General features: G+C 34.1%; 1 protein-coding gene across 7 annotated transcripts in view; it reads right to left on the bottom strand.

Moving 5' to 3' along the window:
* LOC110665835 (polyadenylate-binding protein-interacting protein 11) overlaps positions 1 to 10123 on the bottom strand; it is a 31633-nt gene extending 21510 nt beyond the window's left edge. For 3 of the 7 annotated variants that reach the window (XR_002497036.2, XR_009143447.1, XM_058135224.1), the window contains exons 1-9: positions 9937 to 10120; positions 9199 to 9789; positions 8872 to 8982; positions 8719 to 8763; positions 8551 to 8623; positions 8365 to 8477; positions 8170 to 8229; positions 8017 to 8064; positions 7852 to 7920 (exon numbers count right to left, since the gene is read on the bottom strand). Coding sequence is in view for 5 of the 7 variants with exons in the window: in XM_058135224.1 (XP_057991207.1) it covers positions 7852 to 7920; positions 8017 to 8064; positions 8170 to 8229; positions 8365 to 8477; positions 8551 to 8623; positions 8719 to 8763; positions 8872 to 8982; positions 9199 to 9723 (1044 nt within the window). In the remaining 2 variants the exon portion in view is untranslated. Of the gene's footprint in view, positions 1 to 7851; positions 7921 to 8016; positions 8065 to 8169; positions 8230 to 8364; positions 8478 to 8550; positions 8624 to 8718; positions 8764 to 8871; positions 8983 to 9198; positions 9790 to 9932 lie in introns of all 7 variants that reach the window. The other 4 variants (XM_058135202.1, XM_058135198.1, XM_021826108.2 and 1 more) reach the window with 4 other exon arrangements.
* Positions 10124 to 20490: the final 10367 nt, after the last annotated feature.

Raw genomic sequence — 20490 nt, 5'->3', positions numbered from 1 at the left:
TTCCGGTGACCGGTGTCGGTCCGGATAATTAAGGGGATTAGAACCATACTTAAGACAACTAGAGAAACCATAAACACAAATAATTAGTAATATTCAATTAGTTAAGTATAAATAAGAAAAACAGAACATAAGAAGTTAAACGAGCCGAGAGTCACAGCGATGGGTGACCTCCTTGGGAACGACTGCGAAGTCGTTTTAAACTCAAATTTCGAACCGTAAAATGTGACGCTGCGGTCCTTAGGACCCTTATGAACACAGTGGAAAAGAGAAAATCACGAAAAAGAATCAAGCCTACCAAATAATTAGGTCAGGGAGCCAAAAGAAATATGAAATTATTTGCAAACAGGGATGAACCGGCGAGGGGCAATTTGGTCAATTGACCCCGAGAGCTGACTCCTGACCTAACTGTCAAATAAAATCGGAGAAAAGAAAATTTCAGGATCGAGAATTAAATTAAAGAACTAATACAAAAATAGAAAAAAAAAAAAGAGGAAAATGAAAAAGTAAAAAGGTGATGACATCATGCATGACCTCATGCATGATGTCATAAAAGAATCAATTAAATTATTTATTAAATTAGATTTTTATGGTCTTCCATAGCAAAATAAACAAAAGAAAAAAAAAATAGAAAAATCACTCTTCTTCTCCCTTGGTTGCCGCCTCACCATCTCCACACTTCCCCCATGAAAATTCTCCATTAAAGCTTGCATTTAAGCTTTAATTCCTCCACTCAACCTTAATAAATCCCCTAAAAACTTCACTAGACCTTGCAATCTCAACTTAAGAACAAGAAAGAAAGAAGAAAGGATGAGAGAAATTGAAGAATTGGCATTATAGTTGAGGTTAGTATGTTAACTTGTTATTTTTCTATTTTAAATGCATATGTAATGGTTGAAATGAGCTTAGAATTAATAAAATGAAATAAAAATATGGGGGAAGGACCATTGCTGAATTTCGGCCAGCTTGAAGAAGGAACATAAATTGTATGGTGTGATGCATTAGAATGAGTTTAAAAGTCTTAATTAGTTGAATGATTATAGATTGGAACTTTGAAATTGCTAATGGTAATTAAATAGTGAGATTAGGGTTTGGAGGCCTAGGGTTTTGAGGCAAATTTTGGAGAAATGCATAAATGATGACTTTGACCTATTGTGAAGAGAAAAATGGTCAATAATGACCAAAGGAGATGTATGGGAATTGTTGGAATGGAAGTCAAATTCGTAGGGTAAATGGTCATGCTGCCATTAGCATGACCAAACCAACTTTGAAGGACCAAAACGGAAATTTTACAAGTCCAATTGATATGCCACCAATTGGGGATGAAAATAGACATAAAATGACACAATTTTCGTTAAGGAACCATGCCCAAAAACTGACCAAAACCTAGAGAACCAATTGACCAAAGTTGGTTAAGAGCAGTCTGCCACTGCACAAACTGACCAAATGAACAGTAATTGTTCATTTGGTCATAACTCGAGCTAGGAAAGTCAAAATGACCTGAAATTTTACCAGTAATTAGATAAGATATAGATCTAAAACTTTCATGGAGAACACCAACCCAAATTATGCCATTAACCTAATCAAATTATTGAGCAAAGTTGAGTTACTGAACCTACAAAACTGCAGAATTGCCATTTAAACAGTAAAGTTTCAATGGCTATAACTCTCTCTAGAAAATTCCGATTTAGGTGAATCTTGAACCGATGGAAACCTAAAACATAGTAGAACATTTCGTATGAAGGAAATTAGACCAAATTACTGACTTAACTTGATCAAATTATTAAACGAAGTTGGATCAAAAATCTGCCAGAACCAAAATTGCAGCATGAACAGTGCATGTGAACAGTAACTGTATTTTGGCTATAACTTGAGCTACAAAACTCCAATTGGGGTGATTCAAAAAGGAAAATAAACTTAAGACAATGGGAAACATTTTCTATGAAGAAAGTTTTGCCAAATTCCAACAATAAAGTGACCAATGGAACAGTGCAACTTAGGACTCCAAAACTGAAATTTACTAAATTTGCCTAAAAGACTTAGGATTTGAGTAAACAAACAAAACCAACAAGTTTAGTGACCAAAATGTGGTATGTGAGTGAAGTTGGAGTTCCCATACCTATTAAGCCTTAGAAAGTCAATTATTTGACTTGAATAGTGTAGTGAATAGTAACCCGAAACACAAAAATTTCGAGAACGTCGAATTTAACACGTTAGAACTAGGTAAATGTGAAGCTAAATTTATTTTGGATTTATGTTAAGTTCTAGTACTGAAACATTGTAAAATTGTGTGTTTCAGTTGAAAAGAATATCGGGAAGGAACCCGAGGAACCGAGTCGAGGCTAAAGGGCAACTCGCTTGAGGTTTGTGCACAACGTATACTTTTTATAATCATCTTTTGCATACTGTTTTGAATAATGAGAAATATTGAATTATGGCATTCTTATGATGTTTTGATTTAAATGGTTGAAAGTTATTATGTATATTGAAATGACAATGTTTAGCAAATTGTTAAGATAAGTTTTGAAACCACAGTGTCATGACCATATATTTGAACACCTCACTAGCACGACTAATGAAGGTAATTAGTTTCGAATTTTGATTCCTTCTCTGGAGAAGTGTTGAGGTGTGCTAGTAGAAGAGGATGTGAATGGATATTCCTTATATTTGAGCTAGCTAGCCTTGTGATGTGATTTCTCTTTAGCCTCTGGCTATTGAGATTCTATTTGTTTCGAATGGCATGATCTAACTGTGGGTTTTATGAAATGTATTTTGATACTTCGAAATGAACTTGGTTTGCATTAAAATTTTATAATTCATGTTTTGTGTTTAATGCTTATGTTTAGTCAAATTTTTGAATAAATGTGATTATATTCTGCATAAAGATTATTTTAGTATGTTGTGCACCACTGAGTCCTAGTACTCAGCGATGGCTTCTATTGCTGTCGCAGATACAGAGACTAGAGGAGCAGCAGACTGAGCTGCTGAGGTGTGAGGAGCTATCAGCTTAAAGTCTTCGGGTATAATTTATACCCTAATTGTAAATATTTCTTTTCATGTATGTATTGCATATAAATGTATGGACGTGCAAATGGGTCTTGAGCAGCTTGTACAAAAATTTGTATGAAGTTTGTAATAAAGTTTAGTTGTATTTCTTTTGATGTAAATTTTGTAAGAATGTACATAAATTGTGTTGTCTCTAATGAAATATGAGTACAACTATTTTATTTAATTTAAATGAAATGTATTGCTAGTATGCTGAGGATTATTGAATTTTGAACTTGAGAAATTTATTGAAATGATTGTGAAATTGATTGAGTTTGATTGTGAAATCGAAGTAGTGGTTGAGAAAAACTTTTAGAAGTGCTTTTTACAGGTATTTGAAGAACTGGTTTCTCAAAATACAAACAGAACTCTGTCAAAATTTTTATAAAATTTGCGGAAAACTAAAATGGACCAAAAATATTAATTAGATTTACTTTTAATCATATGTTTTAAATACCTATTAGAAAATGCTCACCACTTGTCAAAAGTAAGAAAATTGTTTAAAATCCTTTGTGGGGGTACTTAATGAGTTATCGGTAGGTGAAGTTCGGTAGTTCATTAGGTATTCTACGGGATCATGTTATGCCTTACAGAGGGTAAGGTGTGACATGCAATCCTTGCATAGAGCTCTATTTGTCTTCCTAGTTAAGAGGAAGTCGATTTGACTTCTATGTTGCCCACTTTTGAAAGTCACTAAATGCGACTTTCTTTTTATAAAGTAGGTATTTGCTAGTATTAGGTCGTATGCCATAGCAAAATCCAGGATGCTTTTTCCCTCCCCATTTCGACTGCCAAAACCAAAACCTCCATGAACATTCTCATAACCTTGTCTATTACTTCCTACATGCCCATTCAAATCCCCACCAATGAAAACATTCTCTTCATTTGGTATGCTTTGCATTAAATCATCCATATCTTCCCAAAACCTTTGTTTACTCTCACTCTCTAGTCCTATTTGTGGGGCATAAGCACTAACTATATTTATTGATTCTCCTTCTAGTACTAGCTTTACTGGTATAATTCTATCTCCTACTCTTTTCACAGCTATTACTGCGTCTTTCAATGTCCTGTCTATGATTATGCCCACTCCGTTCTTGTTTCTCTCCTTTCCGGTAAACCACAATTTGTACCCTTAATTACCCACTTCCTTACTTTTCTCTCCTACCCATTTAGTCTCCTGAATGCAAGCAATATTCACCCTTCTCTTTTTCAAGGTATTTACAAGCTCCATTAATTTTTCTGTAAGTGATCCAACATTCCCAGTACCAACCTTGATCCTCCTCCTATCCTGCTCTTTCCTAATTGGCCTCCTTCTATGATATCTTCTATTGTTTTCTATGTCTATCTTGTGTTCTGTTCCACTATTTATTCTACTATCTGTCCTATGGACTAACTTCTTTACCCACACTCGTCCATGGTGTGAAAACCCTTGCTCACTTAATACCACACTCGGGCGCCAGCATGGCGCGTCGCTTTCGGTGAACGCCCTACACCCTTGCATATTTCTCACTACACCCGGGCTCCGATGTAGCGCGTTGTTAGTAGAGGACGCCCCAACATTCATATCATTTGAATCCATATCATAGGGTGTGACGAAATTTTTACGCTGGTTGTCACCTACCGCAACCCTCCTCTTTTATCCAGGCTTGGGACCGGCTAAGCGCAAACTACTTAGGAGGAGTTCTGAAGCAGACAGGCATAGTGGAAAAATACTAACATCAGTTCTAGAGTCTCCTAGCTCGTGTAACAATTCGAGTAGATCAACAAGTTGATTTGTTTACTGTAGGCCTAACAGATTCAATCCGAATCGATGTAGAAATGCAAAATCCCTAGAGTTTGGTAGCAACTATGAACTTAGCAAGAGCTTTTGAAAGCAAAAATCGTCTAGAAGAAAATTGGACAAATTCATGGCCCAATACAAGAATAACACCTACTTCATCAATTCTGCCTGTAACTAAGGCTACTAGCGCATTACAGAATTCCAGTTTAGGAAGCATTTTGTCTCCCTTTATTAAAAAATTGAGCCATTCAGAGATGGTTGAGCGAAGAGCAAAGGAACTGTGCTATAATTGTGATGAACCATATTCCTCCAGGCATCAATGTAAGAAGTTGTTTTGGTTAGAGATTGATGATTCAGAGGAAGTAACGGGGCAAAGGGACTATGGGTGATTCATAGTCTTATCCTACTATAGAGCTTGAGGACAAGATCTTTCTCCAGGAAGGGGAGTGATGTTATGAACGCATATTAATAGGCAAAACTTAAGCAATACGTGATCCACAAGAGATTCCAATCAATGGTGATAAAAATGACAACAAATAAATTAGCATCAAAGGCGAATTCAGCAACAGCAACTAATTAGTAGAAATAAATATCCCAATTAAGATATTACTCTAATTGTCATTATCTTAAATTATGACTTTAAATGTTATTTTTCAATGATAGAGAATTTCATATGAATCATGTAATAATCTTTCTATAAGGAGATTAGATTATGAATAAAATATGAAGTAGAATTATTTTCAACTAAATTGAGATCTGGACTCTCTTTTCTCCAACGAGTCTAAGGTTAGAACTCCCTTTTAACGAGCTTACGTTTTCAATAACAATAGATCCAAGAAGGAATAGGCCCGTGACTCAATCATGGGTGAGAGATCATAACATTAGCTTTCTCCATTTCCTCATGGAATACACTTCAACTATCCTCACAAATCAATCGTGTGCTTCTAAGCATCAATTGACTTCATTCCTTTGAAATGTACTCTATCAATAACTTTCTGAAAAATACATATACATCTACTGTTTGGAACAACTCATTTGAAGATAGTTCGTCAATGAATTTACCCCTTAGTTGCTGTTAATGGTGCCCTTCAGTTGTGCAACCATAATACTGAGATTTTTAAAATAAGAAATACCAAAGGGGCAAGAAAAAAATAGAAATTATCTTAAACCAATTAGAAATTTTCACGTTACTGCAAAGTATTTTACATTAGTTGAGAAAACTATTGTCTTAGGTTGGATACACACCGACATCTGCAAGATGTACTTTATCTCTCACAATAGAAATTTCATCACTTGTTTCTTTTCTTAAACAATCTTGAAAATAAATGGAAGACAATCTTTCATCACTTTTACCGATGACTACTCTAAGTATATCCCTTGAGAAACAAGATGGCTATGGAACAATTTAGTGCATACAAAAAAGAAGCCCAAATGGAAGTGAAATTTGAGCATCCAGATCATTAATTCAGAAAAGGGAGGAAAATAGACCGACACAGATTTTTCCAGCATTGTCATACTCAGTAAAGTGGAGAGATAGAATAAAGAAACAGAACTCTGATTGGAATTTTGAATTCTGTGCCAAGTGCCACTAGTTAAGGCCTTACCTGAATTTTTCTAGGTAATCACTTCTTATATCTATTTGTCACATTGGATTTCCATAAGAAAGTGAGCTCTCCTCCTCTCAAGTTATCAAATAGATATAAAACAAAAATCATTTTATTGCAGATTTTGGAGCCGCTTATCTCCAATTCAACTAGCAGATGAAAAGAGTCAAAGGTCACAAATTTTGGGTAATCACCAACCAGAAAAGCATACAGATTTAGACTTGTGTTCCTGCCCCATATAGGATTATGGAACCCATTGAAGTAAAACTTTTCCAGGAATACCCTAAATCATCTAAATCTCAATATCAACATATGCATATCTCAGCTCAGTCCTTCAAGTAGATGAGGGATGTGAGGAGGATGTTAATCATAGGATTAAAGCCGGATGGTTAAAGTGGAGATGTGCCACAGAAGTTTTATGTGATCGCAAGATTCCCAATAAGTTGAAAGGAAAATTTTACCATACAACCATACAACCGACCATATTATATGGTAGTGAGTGTTGGGCACTGAAGGAGTCGTATGTGTCTAAGATAAGAGTTGCGGAGATGAAAATGTTAAGGTGGATTAGTGGCCATACTAGACTAGATAAAGTCCGTAATGAGAATATTAGAAAAAAGGCAGGAATTGTGCCAATTGAGGATAAGTTGAGAGAAGGGAGATTGAGATGGTTTGAACATGTAAAGCGTAGACATACGGAGGCTACAATTAAACAAGTAAAGCACATTAGGTTAGAGAATAGAAAGAAAAGAAGAGGTAGACCTAAACTGACTTGAAGGAGAGTAGTACAACATGATCTAGAAGTATTACACATTCTCGAGGATTTAACCCAAAATCGTTTAGAGTGGAGAAAGAGAATCCATATAGCCGACCCCAAATTTTTTAGATAAAGTCTTAGTTGAGTTGAGTTTTAAAACCTACTGATGTTCAGCTTGACATGGACTTCCATGAAACTAAAAATCTAGGAGTCTGGGGCAGCAAATTCTATTCAATAAAGTAAACGCAATCATTCTCAATGTCTGTGATGCATGTTTCTGAACACGAGCCTTAAGATCTCAACCTTCGAATATTTCCTGAAATGAGTGCTAACTAACCAGAACCGATTCTAATCAGTCCTTGGTGCTAAAAGAAAATAAAGCAGTTTACAAGAAACGAAAAAAAAAAAAAAAAAAGCTTTAACAATATAAATTACTGTTCAGAAAACATTGAAATGCCAGCCCCCCCTCCTCTTAAAAAAAAAAAAATTGAGAAGACAGCATTGTGCACATTAACAATACAGACAAATCAGGGTTCCATAAGACTGCAGAAACATCTCTCAAAGGTATTGTATATAAAGTTCAGAAGAAACGCCACATGCTTTATATTTGTTCAATAAGACATAAGCGCTTTAAATAAGCACATAAAGACACAGAGCTGTGTAATTACCACTTTGAACTCAACAAAAGCAATACGTGTTGAATGATGATAGTCCCCAAGAAGCCTCAAGCGTTGAACCTTTACAAAGCAAATTGTTATATTAGATACATTGCACACTACACCAATCTGAGGATGGGCATTGTTTTTAGGAACATTTCATAAGCATCAACATACCCCTCCACAAAAAGATTCAAAGAAGAGTCTGACATCTGCCTGAGTAACCTGCTTCAATTGAACAGAGAACATCAGGGAAGATGAAAGAGCTTTCCAGTATCACTTTTTCGAAGATTCAATAGTATTGCAAATATTATGTGACTTCCAAAATACCTTCTTGTCAATATTTGTACAGTAAACAGTTCTTGCGCACATCTCGCGCTCATCTTCAGACTGCAGAGTGCATACCATAATAATATTAGAAGGCAAGTACTACCAAAAGAATTCACATACAACTCTAGTGTTGATCCAGTTGTTAAGATAAACAAGATATAGAACTTCAGTTGTTCATTATAAACAAATCCTCACCCTTGGCAAAAATGTGGGGTTAACAGGAGCAATTGCAGTTCTGGAAGGCAGTACCCTAAGCGGGTAATATCCAAGCACTGTCCCAGACAAATTTAAAGCAGCCTTAGCCCCTTCTGCAAGCACATTTCATTGACCATTAACACACATTCATCAAGACAGATAAGTTGTATAAGATTTCAACAGTACCTTCATCCGTGAATTCAATGAAGGCAAATCGAAGAACAGAATTAGGATCACCACATATTCGACAATCAACCACCTTTGCGAAAAAGGAAAAAAGAGCAAATAAGCTTGAACCCAATCCAGCATTAACGAAATTCAAAGGGATAATATGAGCAAAATAAAGATGGATACCTGCCCACAATGAACAAAGAGACCCGCAAGCTGTTCTTCAGTAACCTATATACAAACAGAGAGAGAATTATCCCACTATCAGTGTACAAGCAATCATCAAAGACAAAGAAACCTCAAAGAAAATAATAAAAAAACCAAATACTGACTGTTTACCTGTTGATCAATGTCAGAAACATAAACAGTCCTCCTAATTACATCCTCACGCTGAGCCATACAAGTCCTACTGTTCATCCTTCGCCTTCCTTGATTATAGTTGTTCTTCTTCTGGCAAAAGAAATATATACCAAACATTAATGACATAAAAGGGACAAGCAAATCGTACTCCATTAGGTTCCAGAGAAAATGCTTCAATTTTTTTTTGGGCACCGTACAACTCTATAGCCACATTAAAATTTCCTAAATCCTTACATTTTCTCATCAACCACGAGAATAAGATTTAATTTACAAAATAAAAAACAATTAAAAGAAAATCAAACATACCCTTTTAGTAGTATGTCCATTGGCATTCCCAGGAGTAGCTTGCACTGCAAATTTGTTAGTGTACCCAAACCCATTTCCCAGATAGCCATGATTGGTAACAAGCGAAGGAGGGACAAACTCTTCAGCCATGGGATTCAATTTGGACAAAATCTCAACCAAATCGCTCATATCGTTCAACCCATTGGATTTAGCCCTTTGAATCTGATTTGTCTCATACCCAACAGCCTTTGCCACCATCTGCTGCTGACTGATGTCGAACCGGGTCTGCATCTGGGTCCCACCAGTCTTGCCATTGCTTAAAGGGGCAGCTGCAGTTGCACTCTCTTGGTGCTCACACTGACCGTTAACACTCTGATCATAATCATGGGTCTGAAAGTTTGATTCCTTAGTGTTGACCACCGATTCATTTCTGGGTTTTGATCTTTCGAGATCGTTTGCTCCTTTTGAGTCCGATGATACTACAGTGCCGTCAAAATTTTGACCGGAAGTGCCGTTTTTTACCCCAGCATTCTCAGCAACCGCCATGATCAAACACACAACTCTCGTATCAAAGGATCGCCTTCTTCAGATTTTTTCTGCAATATTTCCGTTCTTTTTTTTTTCCAATTTTGATCAAGATGTGATTTTTAGAAATCAAAATTTCCAAAACAACCGAGATAAATAAATGCAAAAAAATAAATAAAAAAGAAAGAAAGAAAGAAAGAAAGAGAAACCGTTCTCAGAAGAGCAAGCACCTGCCTTATCTAAATGGTTTCCATTGATGTAAATAAAGAGCAGCGCAAACCCACTTGAGGATCGTTTGTGTTAAAACAAAGAAAAAACGAACGATAGAAACAGACTCCACAACGCTATCTTGATGAGAGAAGAGATGGCTAAAACAGAGATCACTTTTGCTTTTTGTTTTTTTCCTCGTTTCTATAGATTAATTATATATATATAAATATAAATATATTGTTATTGATTTTAGCAATGATTCTTCTTCTGTCGATAAAGGACAGTTGCTCTTAATGCCTATTTGTGCCTTCCTCACAAAAGTACCATCGCATTGTGTAAGCAATAAAAAAATAATATGAACATGACCATCCCTATGATTTTTTTTTTTTAACTGCCCTTTTCACCTCTCCAAACTTCATCATGACATGTGCAAAGCATTACACGTGTAACAAACAACGATGGTGTTATTGATGTTAAGGCCAATAGCTCTTTTTTTTCTTTTTTTCGAAGGCCAATGGCTCAATCGATATACATATTAATTAATGACATTCAAATTTTCCGACAGTCTCAATCCAACAATTCTGTTAATGGAAAGGTTGAGCAGTTGGTGAAATTAGGTACATACCATATTCATGTCTACTTTTGTATCTTTTTCATTAAAAAAATTTCACTTATTTGGCTATAAATCCTTTAATCTATCTCTCTCATGTTTCATGAATTTATACTTAATTTAAGAAAATAAATAGTCCTTAACAAATATATCATTGAAAGGATGGGTACTAATTGTGTATTAAAAATAAAGCTAAATACATTATTTCATCCTAAGATATATATAAAAAAAAAATTTCGCGACATTCTAAACTTTTAAAATATTTTACTACAAATTTCAATTTTATAGACTGAAATTAAAAGATCCTTGCAATCCTAAAATCAGAGAGCGTGAATAACAAATATAGTGACATAAACTAATTTAACTGATATAGGTAAGTAACATAACAAAAATAAAATAAATAATATTACATATTGTTTCCTCTATAGGTGATAACGAATCCATAATACACTTTTATCTGACATTTTCTAGTTCTTATTTTCTCTTTCTCGCGTTCTCTAAACCTATGCCGACGCTTGATACTTGCCTTTTACTTCTCTCTAAGTCATTCAGTCCTCAATCTCACTCACTTGTTTAGCTTCTCTCTTGTTTCTCTCATTTCTTCATTCAAGTTTTGCCCTACCCTCTCGTATCAGTCGATTCTTAACATCACAAATTGCACGTCTCCAATAGAATTCACTGAACCTTGGGTTGTCCTCCTCCTCACTCCTTAGTTGATTGCAATTTGATTGAAGTTTGAAGGTTGAGTTTGAATTGTTTGTATGGTATACTGGGGAAGGGATAAGCTCATCATCAATAAACCCATCATGGCTTCTTTATATATAGGTGTAGTATAAAGAATGTTATCGAATCATGGAGGTTCAAGCAAGAGTCTCTATGAAGGGGATTTAACATAGCCTACACAAAACCCATAAATCTAACCTAAGAAATCCATTAAAATTTCACTACCTATTTCTTATTAACCCGGCACGATGAAATGGGTTGCAATTTAGTTGATAGAGAAAAGGCACTTCCTTTTTCTATCAATGATAATGGTGCCAATAAGAGATTCAAGGCCTTCAATTTATTTATTGGAACCCAAAATAGAAGAAAAAACAATCAATTAAATAGGCAAAGTATATTTTATTAAACATTTTATATTTTATATGTCACACCCTACTCCTCCGTAAGATGTAACATGATCCCGTAGTACACCTAATGAATTACTGTACTTTGCCTACCGGTAACCCATTAAATATGTTACAAGGGATTTTAAAACAATTCTCGTGAAATTTAAAACATTGATTAAAATCTGGTGTTATAAAAAAATTTTAAAATTTCGGCAGAGTGCCAGCTGTATTTTGAGAAAACAGTTCTTCAAACCTAAAAAGGAAAACACTCCCAATATATTTTCTCAAATACAACTCCAATAAACTTTATTTCATCTCACAATTCAATCTCAATAATCAAATCAATTCATTTTCAAACCAACCTCATCATAAAAGAAACATTTCATTGATTACAAGACTAAAAAATTAATATTACAAAACTATTCAGGTAAATGAAATCTCAAATTTACATTTATAATAATTTACATTTAATTACATACCAAAATATTTTACAAGAATTTTTATACAACTGCTCAAATAATTTACATACATATTATTACATGCATACATCAAAACCTATGTACATGGGTATACCTATAATATACCAGGAGCTGATCTGAATGTGTCTTCAAAGAAGCTTACTCAATTGCTCTATGCTCTTTTCACATGCGACAACATGCAAAACTATCGCTGAGTAGTAAACTCAGTGGTGCACAACTATAATTTAAAATATAGTACAATATATATTGACAAAATTATAACAATTAATTTGAAAGTCTCGAAATTTAACAAAATTCCAAAAGTCAAAATCTTCGTTGCCAATAATATAAATTATTAGTTAAAATGACTTTGAGCAAGAAATTCAATTTATCAAATCATAACTGGACATTTAAAGTAATTCCAGCAATCATGGAAATAAAGATTAATTCCAACAAAATCAAGTATGCATAAATCCCATTTGAAATCGAAATTCTTTACTATTCAAAAACCATTCTTTATCTCACTAACTATGCAAGACTAATCCAAAAGGGCCATCTTCGGGATGATTCTAACTCCTTATGGTCGGGGACGTCGAACCGGATTCTAACTCCCTATGGTCGGAGAGGTCGAATCATCGTGCACAGTACACATCACAATAATGAAACTTCTGAAAGGGCCATAACATAAAAACTTAGATCTAACCTCTAATAAGAGGAGAATCTAAGCCTGTGCATGTACCATGGTAATCAAAACAAAGCTAACTCCATTGTCTCCTGAACAAATGAGAGAGACGGGTAATAACCTAGTCAAGCATCTATAGTGAGATACAAAACAATATCATCAATCTCTTTGTCTTTTTTGTGAGCATAAATCACAACACAATTCGATTCAAAGTCAATTCCAATATCCAATAATTTTTTTATGCTCATCATAATTCAAAACATAAATTTGTATTTTTCCATGCAAAGTGCCAATCACAATTCAAAACATATTCTATCACAATTTTCCAAAATATAATTTATTCAATCCACAACAATGCTTAATACTTATTGAAATATCATTTCACAAAGCTAAATTCATACATACTATAACAATTTCAATAATCATTGAATTAAATCCAATACTTGATAAACATAATACATAAGGAAAATAACATCATTTAATCATATGAAATATTCAGAACAAAATCAATTAAAAACTAGTTGTGCACAAACCTCTGATGGGTCGCTTCTTGGCCTTGACTCAATATTCCTTATGCTTTTCAATATCATTTTCAACTAAAACACACAATTTAAAGTGTTTCAGTACTCAGTTAAATCGTTCCGAACAATAAAATCCAATATCTAAATTTTCTTGGTACTATTCCCTTTAATTTATTTCATTAGTCAACCTATAATGTTGACCTTTGATGTACTCTAAGTGAGTCAATTTTAATGTTCCCAATTTGTCATATTTTATAGTCTCTAAATGTTGGTATATGTTACCAATTTTATTTTAAAGCTTATTGCATTTTATTGTAATTATTCAGATTTCATGGCCAATGTTTACTGTCTATTAGACCAAGCTACAGTGTAAATTTAACAGATTTCTCTTCATTAAATTGTTTCTCATTGTGTCTTCTTTAATTTCCTTTTTGAATCATGTCATTTGGATTTGTATAACTCAAGTTATAGTCAATTGACCATACTAGGTCAATTCTGAATTTTAATTCCCTTAATAGGCAGTTTTAGTATTACACTTTGCCAATTTTATTTGAGTAGGTTGCCATATTTAGGTCTATTACTCTTCATAGGATATATTACCCTATGTCTTATGGTCACTAAGAATTTTTTTTTTGTAATTTTTCAAGTCTTGTAGAGTTACTTATGGTTAAGTTATTAGACTGGACTCAATGGTATCGTAGTGACAGGATGTTCAACTAGGACAGTAAATTTGACCCAACATTTGAGCTTCTTACATTCATAAGGTGAGGGAGAGATCTAAAACAAAGTTGAAGGTCTATTTCTTAGCTTTCCAGAATAGTATGGCTTATTTTGTTTGAAGACTTCTAGTGGGAGTTATACTTAAAATACTTTGCTGGAGTTAATGGTCATTTGAACCATTTCCAGATTTGGTATGCCAACTTAATCAAGTTAATTGACCTAGTTCCCTAAGTTTCTGGATTTTGGTCAAAATACTATTATTGTAGGCCTATGTCTTAGTGAAAATTTAGCACTGGTTTCAGGGCATTTGGAGTTATATGGACCAAGTTATGGTCATTTTACTATTGCTGGTCAAGTTGCACTTATATTACAAAATTTAGGTCATTTTTAGGTCAAAGTCAATTTGGCCAGTTTTTGTAACCCAACTTGTGCAAGAATTTTGACTTGGTTCTGGTCATTTCTGGGCTTTGGTGTCTTCCTAAGAGTTGTAGCTCTATGTCTAAACTTTTCATGGTATAAATTTTAGGTCATTTGGACCTATTTTGAGTGAGTTATGGCCAAAATACTGACTACTGTTCATATAGTCAAAATTCTGGGTTTTCATGTCATGTAATTCCGGATTTGGTCATTCTTTTAGGTCACTTCTAGGCAAAATTTGGACAACACTTCTACATAAAAGTTGGCCTATTTTATGTCTAGTTTTACCTCCAATTGGTCCCATACCAATTGGAGTCACAACTTTACACTTATAACCTAATTTATACACTACCTTCATCAATCACACAACCTGAACACAAATTGCACTTCTAATGTTTAATCCTCCTTCTCCCAAACCACAATACCATATTCATAACACTTCTAATCTCATTCATCAAGTCTCAAGTTGGTAAATTCCCAACAGTTTACTCAAGTGCTCATTAATCAATACAGAACCCTAATTCACAAAGTCAAGGTCAACAATATATACTTGCAAACAATTAGTTAATACTTGAAATTTCCACTAACAACTTACAATACACTCTCACTAATCTATCAATACCATAATTCAACAATAAAATTCATGAATTACCAATCCCTTAAGTACCTCAAGGCTGCCACATTTAAGCTCAATTGTCCAAAGTCTCTAACACTTATTCAAACCCCTAATTCAATTATCATTTCAAACATATACATGCCCATAAGCTCTAATTCATTTATTTACTTAAATCAAAATATCTAACCATCAATTACAAGTAGAATTAACCAACTTCCCATGGACTTCCTTGGCTGCTGAATTTAAATCCCCACAATTACTCATCCAATTCTTTCAATTTCTCCACAATTTAACTCATCACAACATCAACTCAAAGTTTAATTAAGCAAGGGAGGAAAAATAAGCACTAACCTTTTTTGAGCTTGACTAAAACCTCACCAAACTTCCTTCTTTTTGCTCCTAATATTCTGCCCAAGATGTGTACACCACTTTTAATGAAGACACTTATAGGAATCATGGCTTGATCATGGAGGAGAGGAAGCTTGCATGTGGGATGGCCATGGAGGAGAATGGGAGAATTTGGGAGAAATGGAATTCGGCTAAGATGAAAAATGAAGAAGAAGATGTTAATGCTGCCCTCTTTGTCCACTAATGGCCTTAAATATGTCCACTAATTCCCCCACTAAGTATAATTAACATTACAATAATCCAAGTTTCCCCTAATTGCAATTATACCCTCATTTTTCACTATTTTACATTATGTGTAAATTTTCTTATTTTCATGGCATTTTTAAAATTTAATACTATTTATTTTTCATGGACATTTAGGTTAAAAGTCAACTTGAGTTGTTAAATGACCAAAATGCCCTTCTTCGAGTTATATTTCGGATTTTTCGTTACTACCGATTTACTCCTTGTACTGCCGATTTCTTTAATTTTTGTTTTTTATTTATATTGACTAACTAAATTTTCTTTGACATTTTCAATGTCATTTACACCTCAGTAGACCTTTAATTATGTCTCGAAAATATTTTTTCGAGTTCCCCGCGGTCCAAGGTTAGTCAATGGTCCTCACCATAACTTTCTGGTGCAGTCACCCATCGCTACGGGTTCGGCTCGTTTAACTTAGTTACATTTTATTTCTTTTATTTTTTCTTAATTTTTCTCATCACATATTTCATTATTTTATGCTTCCTCACTGTCATTACAGTGTAGTTCTAGACATTCTAACTTTCCGGGGTAGACATTAGCAGTCAAAACAGTAGGATGTACAGACTACGAAAATGAGGGTGTTACATTATAAGGCACTTAAAATGGTTAAGTTTGGTGTTCCATATCAAATAATTAAAGTAGTTAAATTAAGGCTCTGACTTGATCTTTGAAGAGTGGATCAAAATGGCGACCAAGCAAGTGCTTTATTGATATCACTGCAACATAAAAAGACATATATAAGACAATGAAATGAATTCCTCAAGAATGCCACAAGACATGTAACTAGTAAAACATGGAAAGAAATTGGATGTAACACCCCTATATTCGATAGTGCGTTCTACTGTTCTGGTGACCAGTGTCTGTCCGGACAGCTAGGATGCCTAGAACTACATTTAAATGTTGAAGAGACATAAAATAATGAAATACAAGAAAAGAAAATACAAGAAAAACAATGTAAAAAAAAATAGCAATGAAATGAAACTAAGTTAAACAAGCCAGCACCGCAGCGATGGGTGACCGCATGGGGAAGTTACGGCGCAGGCAATAGCCGACCCCAGGACTGCAGGGAACCCTCAGAATTTAGTTTAAAGACATAACTAAAGACTTATTGAAGTATAAATGTCATTATAAATATCAAAGAAAAATTAATTAATTAGTACAAAGAAAAACGAGAAATCGAGAAAACGACAAAACTCAGTGTTACCGAAAAATCGGGAATACAACCCGAATAGAGGCATTGTGGTCATGTGATACCTAGAGTTGGCTTTTGACCTAAATGTCAATGAAAAATAAATGGTATTACATTTGGGAAATCAAATGAAAAATGGAATTAAAGATAAAATGTAAATTAAGAGAAATTAAGGTTAAAATTATTATTTTTGAAACCATAGATTATAATATCATTAATCTAGGTTTAGTGGAGTACTAAGTGGATACATTAATACTTAAAATGAGGGCAGAATCCTACACTCACTTCATCATCCTCACCAAGCTCTCCCATGGCCGAAAATAGTGTCCCAACTTCCCTCCATGGAAACCACCGATGCAAGCTTGAGATCACCTTCATTTCAAGCTAAATTCTTGAACTTCCTTCATTAATCTTTGCCTACACACCTTGGGTAGCAATAAGGGAGCAAGAAAGATAAGTTTTTGTGGAGTTTTGAAGAAGTCCAAAAGAGGTAAGTGAAAGAACGGAAGCGTAAAAAATACAAGTTTATACCATTGAATTCAAAAATTTTCACCTAGGGTCACATGCATCATGCAAGATTTATTTTTATCTATTTGATTTCAATGATAAACAACATATTAAAACTCTTTTAATATGTTTTTAGATCTGTATTTGCCATTTAAGATTTTAAAATTAATCAGATTAATTTTAGAACCCTAGATTAAATCAAGAACGATTACACTAACCTCTTGATGCACTGCAGCGTGTCTGCGCCTTTAAGATTCGTCTTCAAGATACTAGATGTTGTCCCTCTAGCTTGTCCACACCAAGAACACCTATGGTAGCCCTTGAACAGCTTCTAAAGCTTTTTCTATTAATTAGAAATTAAAGTTCTGCCTTTTAAGAGATTAGAGATGTAAACAGGACACTAGAAACAATTTCTAGTGTTCTTAATTCAAGAGATTGGTGGCTAATCTCTTTGAATTGATGAGAGATGAAGAAGAATAGATGGAGAGCCTCAAAATGGCGTGACAAAGGAGAGGAGTGGCTGCGGGTTGTTTTTCTTTTTCATAACAATACTTATATAGTTAGGTTAACACATTAAACCCTTGCCACATGTCACCCTTTGATTAGCTCTAGGTTTAAGTGACCCAATCACATTGTGCCAAGTGTCAAACCTATATTTAATCTTGATTTTAATCATCTTACATGATTAAAAAACATTTGGCAAGCTTATGTGTAATCCCATGTGTCACCATCTCATGGTGCCACTTGTCACACTATGAAATGACCAAAATGCCCATGTGTCTTAATTTTGAGTTCTTAACCCAAAATAATTATTTTTTTCTTCTTCTAATTTATATCAAATATAAATTAATTAATTAATCTCTATTAATTAATTTCTCATTAATTAAATTCATATTTAAACACTTTAAATATAAATTTAACTTATACTATACATCCAATAATCTAGATTTGGTTTCAAGTCATGCTAGGGACTTTGCAATTTAATTGCAAACCAAACCTATTTAATTAATCAATTAAACTCTTTAATTAATTAATTAAATCATATTTAAATAGGTGATAACTTGTGTATGTGTGTGACTTACTAGGCTCATCACTAATTGGCAATGAGACATGATATCAACTCTTAATATCATCAGAACTCTTTCTTACCATAAATGATTTCTCTAAATCATTTTAAGAACCTCATAGACTATGGTTAACACCTAGCATAGCATGCCATGGCCACCCAATTAGCAATAAGGTTTACCTTAAATGAACCTATAATCATATTTTACCATGCACTAGAATCTCTCTGTTACAAAATCCCAACTCAAGCTGGAGTCATGGTTTATGTCAAACTCCATTTGCTATGAATATTATGTTCTGTTTTAATTTCAGTTCTTGATTAAAAAGATTTTCTTATCAGAAACTCTTTTCTGAATAAATCTATATGTCCTGGCCAGGAACTTGAAACATCAAGAACAATTAAATGAACATAGGATTTTATCTCTATTTACTTAGAGGAACAGATTCTATCTTGATCAACACCTACCTCCATATATAACTAGTAGGAGCCAACAGATGCCCATATACCCATACATAGTACAAGTATGAAAGCAGTATCAAACTCAAACTATATATGTACAAGATAACTGTGCTATCTCAGGTCTAAAGATTAAATGCACTGATATGATTTATGACAAAACATTGACAAGAGTAAACTCCATGTGCTTGTCATAAGTGTCACTAGTTCGGCCTACTTATCATTTATAAGTGCCTATCATGTTTGTTATATGGCATGAGACTCACCATTCCATCTTATTTATATCTCATATAAATAACTTGGGAACAAACATGAATACAATCTTTCTGGATAAGTCATGTCCTTATTATGAAGTATCCTCGATTGTGAACCTATTTATGATACTTTGTGTTAGAAATATTGTCACTCATATTCTTAACAATTTAAGAATAATATTTGTAACAAAATATCAATGGACCTTTTCTATTATACATAAATATATTATGTAAATGGAAAAGTGGAAATGCCTTTTATTAATAAAAATATGTATAAGATATATACTAAATGATATGCTCTAGGGCATACTACTAACAATCTCCCACAGCACTAGAGCCATTATCTTAGACCTATCTTCTCAAGATGTCAGTCTAACTGAGTCTGTGACATAGGCTTAGTGAATGGATCAGCTGGATTTTCAGCTGATGCTATTTTCTGCATGGCTACATCGCCTCGCCCAACTATTTCTCTGATAATATGGTAGTGCCTTTCTATGTGTTTGGATTTCTGGTGAGACCTTGGTTCCTTAGCTCAGATGATCGCTCCATTGTTGTCACGATGTAGTGGGATCTTGACTCAATGGAAGGAACTACTGTAATTACTGTCACGAACTTCTTTATCCAAAGCGACTTCCTTTGCAAAGATCGATGCAAGAATATACTCGACCTCGTAGTGGAATCTCTGATCGTGCTCTGTTTGGAACTCTTCTAACTGACTGCACCTCCATTACAAATGAACACATATCCAGAGGTAGACTTTCTATCATCGATATCTGATTGGAAATCAGAATTAGTATAACCATCCAATTGCAAGTCTTCATCTCCATAAATCAAGAATAAATCCTTAGTTCTTCTCAAGTACTTAAGGATATTCTTGACAGCTCTCCAGTGTTCCAAACCTGGATTGGATTGATACCTGCTAGTCAAATTAACAGCATATGCGATATCCAGCCTAGTACACAACATTGCATACATTAAACTTCCAATATCCAAAGCATATGGAATCCTGGCCATCTTATCTCTTTCTTCAGGTGTCTTTGGAGACATTTCTTTAGAAAGGTGGATACCATGTCTCACTGATAACAATCCTCTCTTGGAATCAAGCATGTTAAACCTCTTTAACACCTTTTCCAAGTATAAACTATGGGATAAACTAATTATTCTTTTCGCTCTATGTCACACCCTACCCCTTTGTAAGGCATAACATGATCCCGTAGTATACCTAATGAATTACCAACTCCGTCTACTGATAATCCATTAAATACACTACAATGGATTTTAAAAACTTTTCTTACTTCTTTTACAGTGGTGAGCACTATTTA

The sequence above is a fragment of the Hevea brasiliensis genome, chromosome 2, assembly GCF_030052815.1.
Source record: "Hevea brasiliensis isolate MT/VB/25A 57/8 chromosome 2, ASM3005281v1, whole genome shotgun sequence".
NCBI classification, from domain to species: domain Eukaryota; kingdom Viridiplantae; phylum Streptophyta; class Magnoliopsida; order Malpighiales; family Euphorbiaceae; genus Hevea; species Hevea brasiliensis.
This window is presented reverse-complemented; position numbering and strand designations above follow the sequence as displayed.